This window comes from Oncorhynchus gorbuscha, linkage group LG24, assembly GCF_021184085.1.
Source record: "Oncorhynchus gorbuscha isolate QuinsamMale2020 ecotype Even-year linkage group LG24, OgorEven_v1.0, whole genome shotgun sequence".
Classification (NCBI taxonomy): domain Eukaryota; kingdom Metazoa; phylum Chordata; class Actinopteri; order Salmoniformes; family Salmonidae; genus Oncorhynchus; species Oncorhynchus gorbuscha.
In genome coordinates, this window is record NC_060196.1 from 22,815,197 (window position 1) to 22,834,484 (window position 19,288).

Consider the following 19,288-nt stretch of genomic DNA (forward strand, 5'->3'; position numbering starts at 1 on the left):
CGCAAAGTTCAAGGGGGCCGAATACTTTCGCAAGGCACTGTATATTGACAGGTACAAAAAATGTAGATGTAAACTCTCTTGGTAAATAGTGTGGTCTACAGCTTATCATGAGATACTCTACTTCAGGCGAGCAAAACCTCGAGACCTCCTTAGATTTCTTGCACCACATGTTGTTTACAAATATGCATAGGCCACCGCCCCTTGTCTTACCAGAGGTCGCTGTTCTATCCTGCCAAAAAAGCTTAAAACCCGCCAGTTGTATGTTAGTCATTTCGTCGTTCAGCCAAGACTCGGTGAAACTATAAGATATTGCAGTTTTTAATGATTGTAAGTTGGGTAATAGGACCGATGGTAAATGCAGATTACCCTCTCGGTGACGGATCCTTACAAGGCACCCGGACGTCATCCACTATACCTCCGTCTTGAGGAACCTTGTCGGGTGTCTGGAGTAAATCTGTCCCATCCGACTCATTGAAGAAGAAGAAGAATTCCTCCAGTACGGGGTGAGTAAATCTCTGCCCTGGACATGGTGACAGAAACATTATGTACAAAATAAGTTAAAAATAACAAGAAAAAAACATACACAATAGCACAATTGGTTACGGGATCGTAAAACGCTGGCCATCTCCTTTGGCCCCGTTGTTACAGCTGACATAACTTGTCATAACCTGTCATAATATGGTCACAACACTGTCATGACCCATATACTTACACCTGTTTTGACATATATAGTGCTATTTTATGGCTAGTTGTGACACCTACATAAGAGTGTCAAAACCCTCTTTTATTCAAATCTGTTTTTTTTTCCCTGCCAAGAAGTTTCCTTTCGTTTGAAAGTTATTTTCTTAAGTCCTTTGTTGTTATTGTAATGAATTCTTTACATATTTGTTTTTACAGCATATCCTGACCATCCTGTGTCACATTACTTGGACAAAGAAAATATACTTTATGACACTGTCAAGAAGCATTATGACCATCATAATCATATAAGCCAGATAGGCCTATCAGGTACATCCCCTAATACCAATATCAGCATGTAAAGTAGCTAGTTAGCTGTTAAATTGCCTCAACAAACTGGACTATCAATTTAGGAGTCTACAATCTCACCATGTTCAAGCTGCAAATCGATGTGCCTCCCAGAGTGGAGCCTGACATTCACAACGACAGATATACTTTTAAGGAGATGGGAAACGTTGCCCATGCTATGTCAATGGGCCTCATGGTGCATTCTGGGACAAGAAGCGCTCCTTCTATTGTGCTCTAGCTCGAAAACCCAACATTAGCACACATTTCGTCAACAAGAAGTACAACATTACACATCTTTTCCGAGATGTGAGATAATTAACTTGCTATCTGTAATATCGTATAACTTTGGAATCGTGACATTTCGTAATTTCGAGGAAAATAGGCATGTTTCAAAACATACTGGCTTTGAGAATGGATTGCATGACGATTAGTTTAGCAACTGCCTGACACAGCATGACAACGCGATTGGTCGACAGTCTGCTGGGTGGGACCTTATACGTTCCTTAATTCATTGGATTCCTATCTCCTTTCTATAATATCTCTGGGAACAGCACCATGCAATTCACCCTGGACTAAAGAGGTAGTCAAATAGGAAAAATGTGCTAGACCCTTAACTTACACATTTCTCGAGGTAGAAATATCGCAAAAATATGATCAATGGATCATTCAAGAGAAGACATCCTCCCGAGTTATGACATCGGTCAGTATTGAAATCTGACATGTATATATATAGACGTTTTGGCGATCTAAAAGTCGTGTTCTTTTTAACTTCCAGTGCAGTGAGATAGACTTTATCACAGTGCTACGTCATATCGGACGGATTTCTACCTGCTTGAATGTCAATAACTCAGATACACATGAAACATGAAATGACCCAGGGAATCGATAGAAAATCACCCAGAGATGCACATAAACAATATAACATTCAAAATGGGTGAACCTTTCCTTTAATATGGTACATTTAAAAAAAACATATACAGCAACCAGTCAAAAGTTTTGACACCTACTCATTCAGGGGTTTTAATTTATTTATACTATTTTCTGCATTGTAGAATAATAGTGAAGACATCAAAACAACGAAATAACACATTTGAAGAATCTCAAGTATTTAGAGTATTAGAGATGGGAACTAATGGAGAAAGTCAAAGCTTGTAGCGTTGCTTTAGCTGTGACACGTGTAGATTAGCGAGTGATTGGGTGAGAAAAAAAAAAATATTTTGAATTCAGGCTGTAACTCAACAAATTGTGGAATATATCAAGGGGTATGAATATTTTTTGAAGGAACTGAATGTCTGTTTGAAGTGTATGCAAATAGATTATACAAGTGGTTAGGCATTTTCAACACACAGACCAGACGAGTAGACCATTTCTCCTCGACCATGAAACACTATCGTGTACGTTGTTGATGTTGGTTCTGTGTGTGCAGTTAAGGGCAAGGTGGGCTGCCTTGTTTTGAGCCAGCTGCATCTTTGCTAGGTCTTACTTTGCTGACCCGGACCATATTGCTGGACGGTGCATTCAGGAATGTATTCAGACCCCTTGACTTTTTCCACGTTTTGTTACGTTTACAGCCTTCTTTTCAAATGGACTTTAAGAAAAACTATCTACACACAATACCCCATAATGACAAAGCAAAAATAGTTTTTTTCCCGAAATTGTTCCAAATGTATTAAAATACAAAACTGAAATATTACATTTACATAAGTATTCAGACCCTTTAGTCAGTACTTTGTTGAAGCACCTTTGGCAGCCATTAGAGCCCTGAGTCTTCTTGGGTATGATGATACAAGCTTGGCACACCTCTATTTGGGGAGTTTCTCCCATTCTTCTCTGCATATCCTCTCAAACTCTGTCAGGTTGGAAGGGGAGTGTTACTGCACAGCTATTTTCAGGTCTCTTCAGAGATGTTTCATCGGGTTCATGTCCAGGCTCTGGCTGGGCCACTCAAGGAAATTCAGAGACTAATCCTGATGCCACTCCTGCGTTGTCATGGCTGTGTGCTTAGGGTTGTTGTCCTGTTGGAAGGTGAACCTTCGCCCCAGTCTGAGGTCCTGAGCGCTCTGGAGGAGGTTTTCATCAAGGATCTCTCTGTACTTTGCTTCGTTCATCTTTCCCTCGATCCTGACTAGTGTCCCAGTCCCTGCCACTGAAAAACATCCCCACAGCATGATGCTGCCACCACTATGCTACACCGTAGGGATGGTGCCAGGTTTACTCCAGATGTGATGCTTGGCATTCAGGTCAAAGAGTTCAATCTTGGTTTCATCAGACCAGAGAATCTTGCTTCTCATGGTCTGAGAGTCCTTAAGGTGCCTTTTGGCAAACTCCAAGTGGGATGTCCTGTGCCTTTTACTGGGGAGTGGCTTTCATCCGGCCACTCTACCATAAAGGCCTGATTGGTGGAGGGCTGCAGGGATGGTTGTCCTTCTGGAATGTTCTCCCATCTCCACAGAAGAACTCTGGAGCTCTGCCAGAGTGACCATCGGGTTCTTGGTCACCTCCCTGACCAAGGCCCTTCTCCTCCGATTGCTCAGTTTGGCAGGTCGGCCAGCTCTAGCAAGATGCTTGGTTGTTCCAAACTTCTTCCATTTAAGAATGATGGAGACCACTGTGTTCCTGGTACCCTTCCCCAGATGTGTGCCTCGACACAATCCTGTCTCGGAGCTCTACGGACAATTCCTTCGACCTCATGGCTTGGTTTTTGCTCTGACATGCACTGTCAGCTGTGGGACCTTATATAGACAGGTGTATGCCTTTCCAAATCATGCCCAATCAATTGAATATACCACAGATGGACTCCAATCAAGTTGTAAAAACATCTTAAGGAGGATCAATGGAAACAGGATGCACCTGAGCTCAATTTCGAGTCTCATAGCAAAGGGCCTGAATACTTATGTAAATAAGGTATTTCTGTTTTGATTTTTTTTAACACATGTGTAGGTTGATGAGGGTAAAAAATACATTTTAGAATAAGGCTGTAACGTAACGGAATATGGAAAATGTCAATGGGTCTGAAGACTTCCCGAATGCACTGTATAACATGGTATCGGGACAGCTTGGCTTTTCACAGGCACTACCTCTGTTTGTAATTCCCAAACGCTTGAAGGTACCACGTTCATCTGTACAAACAATAGTACGCAAGTATAAACACCATGGGACCACGCAGCCGTCATACCGCTCAAGAAGGAGACGCGTTCTGTCTCCTAGAGATGAATGTACTCTGGTACAAAAAGTGCAAATCAATTTCAGAACAACAGCAAAGGACCTTGTGAAGATGCTGGAGGAAACAGGTACAAAAGTATCTATCCACAGTAAAAACAAGTCCTATATCGACACAACCTGAAAGGCCGCTCAGCAAGGAAGAAGCCACTGCTCCAAAACCGCCATAAAAAGCTAGACTACGATTTGCAACTGCACATGGGGACAAAGATCGTACTTTTTGGAGAAATGTCCTCTGGTCTGATGAAACAAAAATAGAACTGTTTGGCCATAATGACCATCGTTATGTTTGGAGGAAAAAGGGGGAGGCTTGCATCCCAACCGTGAAGCACGGGGGTGGCAGCTTCATGTTGTGGGAGTGCTTTGCTGCAGGAGGGACTGGTGCACTTCACAAAATAGATGGCATCATGGTCGCAAATGGATCTTCCAAATGGACAATGACCCCAAGCATACTTCCAAAGTTGTAGCAAAATGGCTTAAGGACAACAAAGTCTAGGTATTCGAGTGACCATCACAAAGCCCTAACCTCAATCTTATAGAACATTGGAAAGAACTGAGAAAGTGTGTGCAAGCAAGGATGCCTACAAACCTGACTCAGTTACACCAGCTCTGTCAGGAGGAATGGGCCAGTTCACCCAATTTACCATGGGAAGATTGTGGAAGGCTACCCGAAACGTTTGACCCAAGTTAAACTATTTGAAGGCAATGCTACCAAATCCTAATTGAGTGTATGTAAACTTCTGATCACTGGGAATGTGATGAAAGAAATAAAAGCTGAAATAAATCATTCTCCCTACTATTATTCTGACATTTCACATTCTTAAAATGAAGTGGTGATCCTAACTGACCTAAGACAAGGAATTTGTACTCGGATTAAATGTCAGGAATTGTGAAAAACTGTTTAAATGTATTTGGCTAAGGTGTATGTAAACTTCCGACTTCAACTGTATGTCTATTTTTATACGGCCTATCGATTAACGTCACCATTTACCTTGAAACATGTCATCATTCCAAACATTGTACAATGTTGTGTCTCATTGGGCAACTAGGCTATACATATAAGCTAAGTGCAATGGTCAGGTCAATCTGAGGAAGACCTCAGCCTGACGTCAACACGTCAGTCACCTGTTCGCGTCCTGTACAATGGGTGAAAGTGAGCAATAATGGAAGTCAATCGCTACCTTTTTTTGTTGAGTGCTCCAATCCTTCCTACCTTGAATTAGTCCGTTTGGAAGTTTTTCTTGGGAAACTATTTCCCTGATTTGAGTCCTTGTCTGGAGCACCCCTCCTTTCCTTTGTTTGCTGAAGCGCGAAGGCCCACCTGAACTGTTGGTAAAAAAAATGGGTCAATGTGCCCTTGAGCAAGGCACTTAACCCTAAATCGCTCTGGATAACAGCATCTGCTTAATGACTAAAATGTAAATGTTACAGTTGCAGCAGCCTAAAGACGGATTAACTTTAGGACAGGAAGCAGAGCCCTCAGGACTCTACAGTTTCCTTCCCTCCCAGGTGCTTTGACGTATCCTCCCTCTCGGTCTCCATCCCTTCCCCCGCTTTCTCTCTCGCTCTTTCCCTTTCATCTGGTGTAGTGTGGAGAAAGCAACACAGATGAGATGTGTTCATTTGTGCGTGTCAGACAGAAATGCGTGGCATGTCGGCTTGACAGGTTGTAGACGGGTGTGGACAAACATTCTGGAATGCTGAAGCTTGAAAGAGAACTGTAGTAATAGCTATACGAGTGGAAAATAGCCATACTGTACCCTGTACCCATTACTCCTTCTATTAAACATACAAGTACACACACATACACAGCCATTTTTCTCTCCCACTCACTCCATTAAAAGCAATCCCTATCTATAGTGGAGCCACTGTGGTCGTTCACTCTTGTTCTCTCTTTCTCTCATTCTCTTGTTCTCTCTCGCTCTCGTTCTCTCTCCCCCTCTCTCTCCCGTCCTCTCTTGCTCCTTCTCTGGCTCTCTCCCTCCCTCTGGTACATGTGGGTGGAGATTTCTGTAGTGAGCTACAAGCTGATGACCGGCCAATATCTTTCACCAGCACTACCTGTCAGAGATGCATTATCCCGTGTGTGTGTGCGTGTGCGTGCGTGCGTGCGTGCGTGCGTGCGTGTGTGTGTGTGTGTGTGTGTGTGTGTGTGTGTGTGTGTGTGTGTGTGTGTGTGTGTGTGTGTGTGTGTGTGTGTGTGTGTGTGTGTGTGTGTGTGTGTGTGTGTGTGTGTGTGTGTGTGTGTGTGTGTGTGTGTGTGTGTGTGCGCGCGCATGCGTGCTCAGAGTGAATTTGTGTGTGTGTTAGTGTGTCCATGCGTTAATCGTGTGCATGTGTGTGTGTTATTTTTGTCCTGATACAGATCCTGGGGTGACAATGACATCACCACTAAATAATTCTCAGGTCATCTGCAGGCACTAACTCAACATGGCCAACACTGCTATTGGAGGCCAGTCAGGCTAGCCTCAGTTAAAGCCTCTTAAACTTGACAACAAAGAGCCAGATCCCAGATGAGGTTAAACTGGCCAAATACAACCCAATCTTGGGTGTGATCACATTTTGGCCAGCCCTGGGCCAGTTGACAGGGTTTCTTGAAGCCAGAAAATGATTGGCCTAATCCACCGGGTCACAATTTGCCAAAGAGCCGTTGTTGCCAGAAGCACAATTTTCATAATTCATATTGGACGCAGTAATGTCAGGATGACATTTTGAAATAGTTATGTTGTCTTCCACAGTGGGAATACGTCCCACAGTGAGTAGAACCGGTGGGTGAGGAGGGCCAAAGAGCTTAGACCTGCAGATCATAGAAAACCGTTGTATCACCTGATAGTAGCAGGGAGAGTAGAGCTTAACTGACAACAGTAACATCTTGTACAGTGGTAGTGCCTTGGCCATACTGTGGGATATCTTCAAAGGGCAGGTCCCTCTACAGTATACAAGTACAGCTCAGGAGAGTGGAGCGTGATTGATTTTGATTCAGTGCTACTCGAGTGAGCAGCGGCTCTCCCCCCTGCCAGGTGTCCATCAGGATAGAGCAGACTAGTTCAGCAGTGCACAGCACCTGCCTGTCTGTCTCCGCAGTACACTGGGAGACTGGGGCTGCATCCCGAGTGGCACCCTATTCCCTATATAGAGCCCTGGGCTCTGGTCAAAAGTAGTGCACTATATAGGGAAATGTAGTGCCATTTGGAACACACTTTTGGCCTCCTTGCCTGCCCTAACTCTCTGTCCAGTAGTCACAGAGGAAGCTCCTATGCTTCCAGGTGTACTGGTCCTAGTCCTTATTGCCCCACTTCACAAATAGCTGTGATTTGACCCCTGTCTGCCAGGCTCACCTTTAGAGCTCTGAGAGGGGTCGGCTGAGTTTGAGTGTCAACCGGAATGTGGGACTAACTCAGGGGCCCGGGATTCCAAGGTGCCATACCTTGATGTAACACATCTCTCTCTCTCTCTCTCTCTCTCTCTCTCTCTCTCTCTCTCTCTCTCTCTCTCTCTCTCTCTCTCTCTCTCTCTCTCTCTCTCTCTCTCTCTCTCTCTCTCTCTCTCTCTCTCAACTATTTCTCAGACACCCCGGGTGCCCACACACACACACACACACACACACACACACACACACACACACACACACACACACACACACACACACACACACACACACACACACACACACACACACACACACACACACACACACACACACACACACACCACACACACCACACACCACACACCACACACACACACACACACACACACACACACACACACACACACACACACACACACACACACACACACACACACACACACACAGGACAGAATGTGACTGTATCCCCCTAGTGGATGTGGTTATACCATGTAGTCAGTGGAAACACAGACATGAAGCAGAAACTGCCTGGAGCTCTTTCCCACCTACCTGTCATGCCACTTCACATGTCTACCACAGCAAACAAACACCCAGACAGCGAGGGCCTTTGGAGAGCCAGCGGGGGGGACAACACCACGCTTGGGTGGTCTGCCAGTCTCCCTCACCCCTCCTCCTGCAAAGCTGCACCAGTGATGTGTGCTGGCTCTGGCCTGCTCTCCATCCCCACATAAGAACCACTTCACCCACAGCGCTATGGCAGAAATGCCTGGATAATGCCTGGATAATTTCACCCAGGGAGGTAAGGGTGGATATTCAAACGATTCAAAGGATCCAATGTCATCATCAGACCTCAACCTCCACCCAAAAAGTAGAAGATGTGGTTGAGGCTACGCATCATATTTCAATGTCCAGAAAACTGTCAAATGAATACATTTGTACAGATTTCAACGGTATAAAAGCACCTGTATTCCTTTGTAGTATTGTCAGAGAGAGAGAGAGGGGAAAGCTTTGACTATGTACAGACTCAGTGAGCATAGCCTTGCTATTGTAGGCAGACTTGGCTCTTTTTTACCTTTATTTAACTAGGCAAGTCAGTTAAGAACAAATTCTTATTTACAATGATGGCCTAGGAACAGTGGGTTAACTGCCTGTTCAGGGGCAGAATGACAGATTTGTACCTTGTCAGCTCGGGGATTTGAACTTGCAACCTTCCGGTTACTCGTCCAACGCTCTAACCACTAGGCTACCCTGCCGCTCTCAAGAGAAGACAGGCTATGTGCAGACTGCCCACAAAAGGAGGTGGAAACCGAGCTGAACTTCCTAACCTCCTGCCAAATATATTGCCATATTAGAGACACATATTTCCCTCAGATTACACAGATACACAAAGGATTTGAAAACAAACCCAACTTTGATAAACTCGCATATCTATTGGGTGAAATGCCACAGTGTGCCATCACAGCAGCAATATTTGTGGCCTGTTGCCACAAGAAAAGGGCAACCAGTGAAGAACAGACACGATCGCAAATACAACCCATATTTATGTTTATTTATTTTCCCTTTTGTACTTTGTGTTGTCTTAAGGGTAAAAAATGACTTGTCCCTATGTTTAACAGCAGAGAAAACCTCCTAAACGATATGTTTTCAACTTGGAATTTGATGACTTTTCCTAGAGTGACCCCAGCCTTACAAAAAGTTATACATCGTCGTTGTTCATATTTCCATGAAAGCTGTAGACCCAGCAGTTATAAAATCATTTACACACCACAAAAACCACAAAGACACACACACACACACACACACACACACACACACACACACACACACACACCACACACACACACACACACACACACACACACACACACACACACACACACACACACACACACACACACACACACACACACACACACACACACACACACACACACACACACTGATTGAACTCAGACAAAACTAAAACTTTATTGTGAATGTGCAGCATCTCCCCTCCACGACCCCACACATGACCCAAGTTCACAGACAAAATAAGCTCAATTTCAGACAAAACAAACAACATCTCAGACAAAATAAACATTTCTTGAAAGCATTGTTTACTAATGGGGAATGCAGTCAGAGGCTATAAAAGGTGCTGCAGATGACAGTCCCCCCCAGTTCTCTCTTTGCTGAAACCATGAGTGCATGTTTCAGTGCCCAACAGGTCGTAGATCTGATTTTTTCAGATGTCCAGGAGGAACAAGACAACAAAGATTTAGAGGAAGAGCAGGTATCTGAAGAAGAAGATGGGGAAGCACGATGCATCATCTTCAGATGAAGAAGAAATCCCCACATTTTTGTCAAAGAACAGCAAAATAACATGGTCCTTGTCACCATATGACAACCAGGGCCAAATGGCAGCACAAATGTCATAAGGACCCCAGGGCCCACAAGACATGCAGTTGCCCAGTACATCGCCTCAACATTCTACATGTTCATCACACCAGCCATCGAAAAAAAATAATCCTGGAGATGATAAAGTTGGAGGGTTTCCATAAATATGGAGACAACTGGAAAAGGATGGATGAGATTGACCTGCGTGCCTACATAGGGCTGCTAATCTTAGCGGGTGTGTATAGGTCCTGAGGCGAGGCTACATGTAATCTCTTAGATGTAGAGAGTGGAAGGGTGGTTTTCTGGGCCACGATCCCACTGAAAGTCTTTCGCACTTTCTGAAGAATGCTACGATTTGATAACCGTGAGTCAAGACCTGCAAGACGTGTGAGAGACAAACTGGCGGCCGTAAGAGAGGTCCGGGAGAAGTGGATGAAGCGTCTGGCATACCTCTACAACCCTGGGCCTGAAGTAACAGTGGATGAGCAACTGGTTCCATTCAGAGGTACATTTTTAGTTTCATATCTGTAATGTAAGTGATTTTCTCTGTTCATTTCATTATGTATTGCTATAATATCTTTGATTTCTGTGTTTTTTTTCTGTGAAATTAACACTAATTACTGATAGTAATCACTTGGATCAAAAGGTTGCTGTCCTTTCCAGCAGTATATGACCAGTAAGCCAACAATGCATGGCATCAAGATATGGGTGGCCCGGGTTGCACAATCCAGCTACGCTTGGAAGATGCAAGTCTACACAGGGAAGCCGACCAGTGGAGGCCCGGAGAAGAACCAGGGGATGCGGGTTGGGCTTGATGTGACAGATGGACCACCACTCTAGTTTCTGACCTCCCAAAGAGGAACAAGAATGTGGTCCTCCTGAGCACACTGCACTAAATGGCTGAGATCAATGATCGTGAGGACAGGAAGCATGCTGGATGACAACCACAACAAATGAGGCGTGGTCAACCTGGACAAGGAATTTACAGCTGCAGGAGGATGACTGCTAGCTGGTCCCTGGTCATCTTCCATAACATCATGGATGTGTCCATACAATGCCTTCGTGAAATGGAACAAGATCCACCCTACCTGGATGTCTGATAAGCGGAACAAGAGGAGGGTGTTCCTGGAGCAGCTGGGAAAGGCACTTGTAACCCCACACATTCAATGAAGGGAGCGCCTCCCCCACACAGCAACCTCTGCAGCGCTTGTGAAAGCTGTTCAGGGAGCAGAATCTTGTTCGGATCCACATGAGGCTGCAGCTGGGGCAGGCAAGAGGAGAAAATGCCAATTCTGCCCCCCAAAGAAGGACTTAAAACAAATACTATGTGCTGCACATGTCAGAATACATCTGCAAAGTCCATGCACACACACTTGCATATTGTCCTACATGTGCTAAATAGAGTTGATTGATTTATGTTCTTCACATTTTTGTTTTGTATCTATTATCTTATTTTATTCTTATTTATTGTTGTTGTTTATACACCTTGTGGGTGGGAACAATGGTTAAAAAAATGGGAGAAGACTAGTATTTTGTAATTGAATTCCTCATTGTACAGTATATACGAATATGTCACTATGTTGCCAAAAAGGTTAAAGAATGTTATTGTTTCCCTTCAATAAAATGCATTCAAAACTGCTTTCTGCACATTTCTGCTACTTTCTTAGGCTGTACAAGTGCTATCTATTGCTAAAAAGTTCATGTTTACGCCTATGCAGTACCTTTAGCAATAATACTAATAATAAACCTCTACTTTAGTAAAGAAAACAATTATAGCAGTTGTGTTGTAATAAAAAGCTAGGGGTGTCCACTGGTCAAATGCAGTCTTTCTGCATTGTGAAAAGGGAAAACCCAGATATTCACAAAGTTTGTGATGAATGACAGGTTGTTTCTTCATGCAAAATAGAGTTGGGGTTTAAAATTCAATTAAGCTGGGTTAAGTGAAGGTGGGTCATTTTTTACCCTAAGGTAAAAATACCTTTCTCAGACCTTGCGGGCGGGTCCTGCAAAACTGCGGTACACTACTAGAGAGAGAGAGAGAGAAAGAGAAGAGGGAGCCAGAGAGAGGGGGAGCAAGTGAAACAGAAAGAGACAGGAACTAGGGGAGGACAGCCTAGGGTCAGTAAAGACAGTCATAACGGAGACTGAGAGTGATTGAAATAGGATTAGAGGAGACCGGCTCAAGAAGAGCTAAAGCATCACCATTGTTAAACCTGGGCTTCACAGGGACTGTCTCTGTCACATCAAAGCCTCACCAACCAGTCCTGGAAGAGGTGATGCCAGCATGGTGTCCACACACACATACACAGCTCGTGTACAACTTTTATTCAATGTTTACTTCCAAAATGTTCCATTATGGGCTAGATGCATGATACTACCTTTTCTTTTCTTCCCACCCCTGGTGTCTTTGTGGGGTATTTTTGGATCACAGACAGGATGCATTGATGAACCATCTTTAACATTTAATGAGACGAGCCATGATTAGTTGGCAACCAAAAGCGAGTGTCTCCTGGTCCCAGTGGACCTAAACAAAGTTATAATGATAACTTTCCCCAACTGCATGCCAATAGGAGGCCTTTTTAACTGGTTCCCAGAACGAGCCGACTGTACACACACACAGACATACAAATAAACACACTCTTGCCTACACAACCAGACATGCAAAAAACCCATGAACACGTTGATCAGTGCAACTTTAAGTTACACGCTCACAGAAGGAGCTCCACTGTCACGACTTGTTCGGGCGGTGTTCGGTGGTAAACGTCACCGGTATTCTTGCCATCGCCGCTCCACCTTTCATTTTCCATTTGTTTTGTCTTGTTTTCCCGCACACCTGGTTTACATCCCCTCATCACTCTACGTGTATCCTCGTGTATCCTCTTATCCTCTGTTCCCCTCATGTCTGTGTGTGGTATTGTTCGCTCGTTACGTGTGTAACGCTACAGGCTGGTTTTGCGCTGGGTATTGTTGTAACCCGTGGTTTTGTTATTTTGTACCTATTTGTGTGATTTGTGCGCTATTGCTTTTTCCTTGGGCCGGAGTGTTGTGACGCAGTTGCGTCCGGCTGTTTTCCTCTGCCTGACTTAAGTGTGCCTGTTCACTCATCTCTGCTCTCCTGCACCCGACTTCCTTTGACCAGTTGCGCACACTCTGACATCCACACTCATTATTACCATTGTGTCTTGGGTAATTATGCAACAAAAAAATGTCATCAAAGCATATCTGTCACATGCACGGGATACAGCAGGCGTAAACGAACAAGTGAAAGGCTTTACTTTGTAAGCTTTTTCCTCAATAGTGCAACATAAAAAATAAAAAAAACAATTATATCAATGCCAATCTTTTTTAATACAATCTTTTCTATTGCTCTTGGGAGACGCCCTCGAATTCTCTCAGTGATTACAAATCCCTGTTGATATTTCTTACCACATCTGTAGCCCTGCGTCCCTAATGGCACCCTATTCTCTTCATAGGACACTACTTTTGACTGGGAATAGGGGCCATTTGGGACGTAACCACAGTCAAATTACCCTGCGCCTCTATCCCATCAAGACAACAGTCTGATTGGTATCCAGGAGGCTGAGTGTCAGGCTGTAGTTTTCCTCTGTGTGCTCATCAGTTCATAACTGCCACCCACCCCACCGTAGCATGCAGTAAATAGAGTTTCCACTGTGCGTTGAGAAATGGCACAATTATCCCCCGCTGGTGAAATATGGTCCAGGAAGCTGCACACTTCCCTATTTACTGAGAGAGAAGCTCAATTTCCTACGCACACACACAAGGGCATGTACAGGCACGCACGCATACACACAGTAACAAACACACAGGCAGGCACGCATACACACACACACACACACACACACACACACACACACACACACACACACACACACACACACACACACACACACACACACACACACACACACACACACACACACACACACACACACACACACACACACACACACACACACACACACACACACACACACACACACACACACACACACACACACAGAGAGCTGACTGACGCAGTCATCCTCTAGTCCACACACAGTCCATAATGCTGAGTTTTTGCCGCAGCGAGTCATAGTGCAGTTGTTTGATTAATGGGAGAGATGAAGTGGTAGTAGACATTCCCGATGTGTTAACTTCCGCTATTTATTTCCCAACAGCGGTAATGGTTATCAAGAGAGCATTCGTGGCTCGCTACATTTATTTATTGAATAGGCCAAGTGGGGGTTAGAGAATTGAGAGAGGACAAATAGCCTACTGTAATGGTAATAGCATTACTGAATTCTAAGAATATTCCAGATGTTGTTTTGTTCTAGAAACATTCCGCCTAGTCATTCTAAAAATGTTACTCTGCTTCGCCAAATGTTGTTATGAACCGTTGATGAATTTTTTGACAGTACATTTTTGTCCAACTTTACGACTGGTAGTTATAGAGGAATGGACAAAATACAGGATGCACTTTAAATGCTTGATGTCTATTTGAGTGATGTCATGCCTAGACTAAGGTCATAAAGCCAGTCTAGTGTAATACTAAAATGCTCTGTCATCTCTTTTCTCTTCACAGATATGGAAAAATTGTGTCAACCAAGGCGATCCTGGACAAGAACACCAACCAGTGCAAAGGTACGTCACCAAGGTCACTGTATCCCAAATGGCACCCTATTCCCTACGCAGTGCACATGCTGAGCCTCGTGTTAGCCACGGGAGCTTTCTGTCTGCCACCGTCCGTGGCGTGACGATCACTCTTCAAGGCAGATGTTGTCATAGGGAGGGTTTGGAGCCAAGCCCTGGCATAAACATAGACCTCAGTCAAGGAAGCGCCTGCATGTTGTAAATCAATGATTTAGCAGGTAGTGCTAGCTGGAGGAAGGATGGAGGTAAACAACTAGTCCTTGTGATGAAGCTCGCTCGCTGGAAGGACGTCAGAGGATAGGCAGTTATTGTGTAACCCCTCCCTAGCTACAGTACGTCTCCGTCCACTCTTTTTATGTCCTCCTCTTTCCTGGAAAACAGCATTAGCCTGTGCTGTCTGTATGCTCACTATGAATGTAATGTTGACACAGCAAACCGAACAATGGGGCTGTGATAGTAGCAGGTCATATTCAGAATGCTACTCAAGTATACATATCCAATGAGAAGGCTAACAGGCAAGTACGGTTCAGTTAAACATGGATTAACTATCCCTCTCGTCTTACCTCTCAAGTATACATATCCAATGAGAAGGCTAACAGGCAAGTACGGTTCAGTTAAACATGGATTACTATCCCTCTCGTCTCAAGCTATTTGTAGAGCTATTCCCTGCTCCAGCCGAGCTGCTACAGTACTGTAAGTATAATACAGTACTTTTCCTTTTGTTCATTCTCCTCTTAAGCCTGTTGCACACTCTACGCTAACAGCAGCTCCATCGCTCTGTTTGTGTAGAGTGTGTAGAGCCCTTTAATGGCTAAAGCCAGCCTTAGTCTTGGAGGAGGAGAAAAAAAACCTGATTAGTCTGGTACTTGCCCCGAGGTGTCTGGCAGCACTGTTTAAGCGCTATTGAACTTCCATCAATACTTTTAATTGCTTTTTGCAGCTTCCTCACTCAGTAACGCGGCCCCCTTCAAGGTGAAGCTGCCTTCCTAGCCATCCTTACCTGGATAGATCCCACCTGTTGTGGTCCGGGTCAAATTTGGATGCTGGAAAACCCTCGGATTGGCTTAACCACCTTTGTGTGGGGCGGCAGGTAGCCCAACGGTTAAAAGCTTTGGGCCAGTAACCGAAAGGTCCCTGGTTCGAATCCCCGAGATGACTTTGTGAAAAATCTGTCGATGTGCCCTTGAGCAGGGCACTTAACCCAAATTGCACCTGTAAGTCGCTCTGGATAAGACTGTCTGCTAAATTACTAAAATGTTCATGTGTTGCTGGTGACTCATGTAGGCCATCACAAGTCAGCCTGTTCCCCTTGTTAGGAGGATGGACGGACCCAGAGGATTGAGCGATTATAAGGGTGCACCAGAGGTGAGAAGTAAATTGCAGATGAAGTAGAGTCTCTCTGTGTCCAGGCACTGGCCTGGTGAGTTATGATCTGAAGGGCCAGGCACTCGGCTCTGCGCTCGCGGGTGTGGGAGACTAGTTTCCCATACCTCACCCGCCTGGAATGCAGCGATGCCAAGAGCCAAGTATAAGCGTCTGTATTTTACGAGTGGAAATGATGGTCCAGCCCTGAGAGAGAGACAGAAAGAGACACAGAAGTAGAGAGAGAGAGAGTAATGGTCTCGTCAGAAGCCATGTGTTTCTGTATAAAGGCAAATCTCTGGCATACTGCTTTCATGTAACCTATGTCTCTGATCACTATTGACAGCCAGGGCCTCATTCCTTTCATACTGATGTTGAAATACATGTGCAATATATTTCAGATTTTCGAGAGCTTGACACAGAGAGCCTGTGTTTTTTTTTTCCTTCTTGATCCCTGACCAGCATTTTTTATTTTTTATTATTGTCTTCTAGTGAGAGACCAATGTTGTAGCATACCCCTAGATCTTTTTATGATAACATCAATGTTCAGAGGTTACTCTAGTCTACACAATCTGCTTCTAACTAGATTTGTTACTTTCAAATGATGCTCTCTCATCCTCTCCATCCTTGTAAAGGTGAACGCATTTCCCCTCAAAGAGAGGCAGGAAGGCATGGGTCAGAACAGGCTTCTTGTCTGTCATAAGAAAAGAGCACCGCGTCGCCCTGATCCGGTATCACTTTGTTTTCAGTCTCTGCCCTTTTGACCTGGCGCTTGTTTTAAATGTCAGAAGCAGTGCTTCTTTCTTTTTTTGCACCGTGGCACCATCAGACAGACAGCGAACCGGCAACAAGCCGGGCCAATTCCCCCTTCCTCCTATCCTGTGTTATTTGTATTTAGTTCAGCTCAGTGAGCGTGCAGTAAAGCGCGAGAAAAGGGGAAGGTGCAAGAGGTCAGCAACCAGTCATCTCTGGGAAGGGTGAAGAAAATGTGAGATGCACTGAGAGAAAGGAGTGGGAGATCAACCTGTTTGTTGTAGGGAGACAGAGATGTGTGGGTCACTGTACAAGTGTCATACACAAATACACACACAAATGCACGCATGGTCCATCATTGCCATAGTGCCGGAATAGCAGCCTAGGTACTCCTGTAAATATTCATCATTTTTTTTGGTACTTTTGATTAAAAAAAATTCACCTAACTAATGTGTCACTGTCATCAAGAAGCTCAGCTAGCTACCTTGCTAACAAACTAGCTCAATACAGTATGTTTTAATTTGAAGTAAGGGGATGGTGTTTGGAGATGGAAGACTCGTTGAAGATGCAGAGGTTGAAGTTTTGAGCAGTTTGCTCCAGTGGTTAGTGTGCTTTTGTGGAGGCTGTTGTGTTTTCACCCAGTTGGGTACAACACACCGGGAGTGGGGAGTTTAACTTCAAAGACTTTTACTGAGAAGCACTGCTTCAGAGATGGCACTGGCCAGGCTGCCCTGATGAACGGGTCTGGACCAGTCTAAAACCCCCTTGATGTGACCACCCTCTTGTTCATCTCCGAACTGCCTCTATTGTAGTGCCTTCCTCCTGACGTTGACTGCTCAAGCCATGAATTAACTACCCTGCCTGCCATTATCCAGATTAGGGGAGGGTTTGGCCGGGGGGGGGGGGCTTTACTTGGCTCATTGTGCTCTTGTGGCCTGGTGCCTGTGGGCTGACAGCTGCCAGGTGAACAGTGTTTCCTCTGACACATTGGTGCGGCAAGCTTCCGGGTGAAGTGGGTGGGTGGTAAGATGCGTGGTTTGGTGGGTCATGTTTCGGAGGATGCATGACTCGACCTTCACCTCCCTGAGGGGGTAAAATGCACAAAAAAAAGATGATTGAAAATGAAAATAGAGGTCTTTGGCGTTGAAATGAGAATGCAGAAAATAGCCTCGTACCTACTGTAAAATATGCTGGTGGATCATTGATGCTATGGAGCTGTTTTGCCTCCAATGTTCCTGAGGCCCTTGTTATTGTCAACGACAGGATATTTTAGCCAAAATCCTGGTGGGCTCTGCCAGGGGGCTGAAACTTGGACGCAAGTGGATCTTCCAGCAAGACAATAACCATAAGCACACATCAAAATACACAAAGAAATTGTTAATTGGCCACACAATCAACATTTTGAACGCTACCTTTTTGAGAAAAAAATATATTACAGAATCAGACAGAATCTCTTTCTCTGCCAATTGTATTAGTAGAAAATAATATAATTTCCCTTTTTTTGCAAACAATAAAGCTCAGTATTTGAATAATTTATTTTATATAATAATTTTTGCTGATCTTTATCAATGGTGTCAATAATTTCAGACCCCATGAAAAACCTTTGCAAAGAGTGCACAATCACATTGAGGCTAGGATAGTACAGCCTCTCCTCTCCCCCACACACAGCCTACACCCCCAGCCACACACTCATCCATCTGCCTTAGGACTCTATGGCTCCTGCAGCAACCAGGACCAGATCTATCAATCCTCCGCCTGCCTAGATTCACAGCGTGGCTGCCTTTCACCTCTGCATCTTCCCATCGCTGACTCACACCCTGGACTAACCGCAGAGCAATGTGAACAGGAAGTTGTCAAAGGCTTAAGGGTCGTCAAGCTCTGTGGGTAAGAGGGGAGGCATTCTCCCTCTTTCTCTCCCTCTATTGTTCCCTCTGGTTCCCTTTGGATGTTTCTCATTTAGTAGGAGTGAGATATGGGTTAGCTTCATCTGAGGATCTGGGGGAACCGAAGCCACTAATTTGCCATCCGGAGGCCACAAGGGCCTCTTAAAAGCTTGAAAAAGGCAGCTCAGGCATTTGAAAGAAAGCAGGGTCTGGCCGAATGGAGACATTTTATATTTTCCTGTATGAGCCCAGAGGCAGAGGAAATGACCTCAGACCTTTAAAGGACCTCAGTTTCCTCCGCCAGGAGATAAAGCCGCTGAGGCTGAGATTCACCGAGCCCGCCTGCCGGCCTGACACCGCACTGGATTGTGGGAAATTAGATGAGACGATTGGCTCCCACGACTTTGTTCTCTTCTCAGCTGCCTGTTGTTGTTCCTCAATAGCCAGGTTTCCATCCAATTTGCGACAGATTTTCATGCGAATATTCAAAAATCTGCAACAGCTCAACGGGGTGCAGATATGGTGCAGGTAGTCAACCTACACTATGAGATTATTATAGATAAGAGCAGTATTATTTTTATTTGTCAAATGGCAGCAAACATTGATCATCACGTCACAAGAATAAGACCCTCAATATTTATTGGAAAGGAGC

General features: G+C 44.6%; 1 protein-coding gene across 2 annotated transcripts in view; it reads left to right on the plus strand.

Moving 5' to 3' along the window:
• The window catches only part of LOC124012853 (RNA-binding motif, single-stranded-interacting protein 3-like), a 265,610-nt gene that overhangs the window by 73,788 nt on the left and 172,534 nt on the right, over positions 1 to 19,288 (plus strand). For both annotated transcript variants that reach the window (XM_046326856.1, XM_046326858.1), the window contains one exon: positions 14,571 to 14,629. In XM_046326856.1, the coding sequence (XP_046182812.1) occupies positions 14,571 to 14,629 (59 nt within the window). The remainder of the gene's footprint in view (positions 1 to 14,570; positions 14,630 to 19,288) is intronic.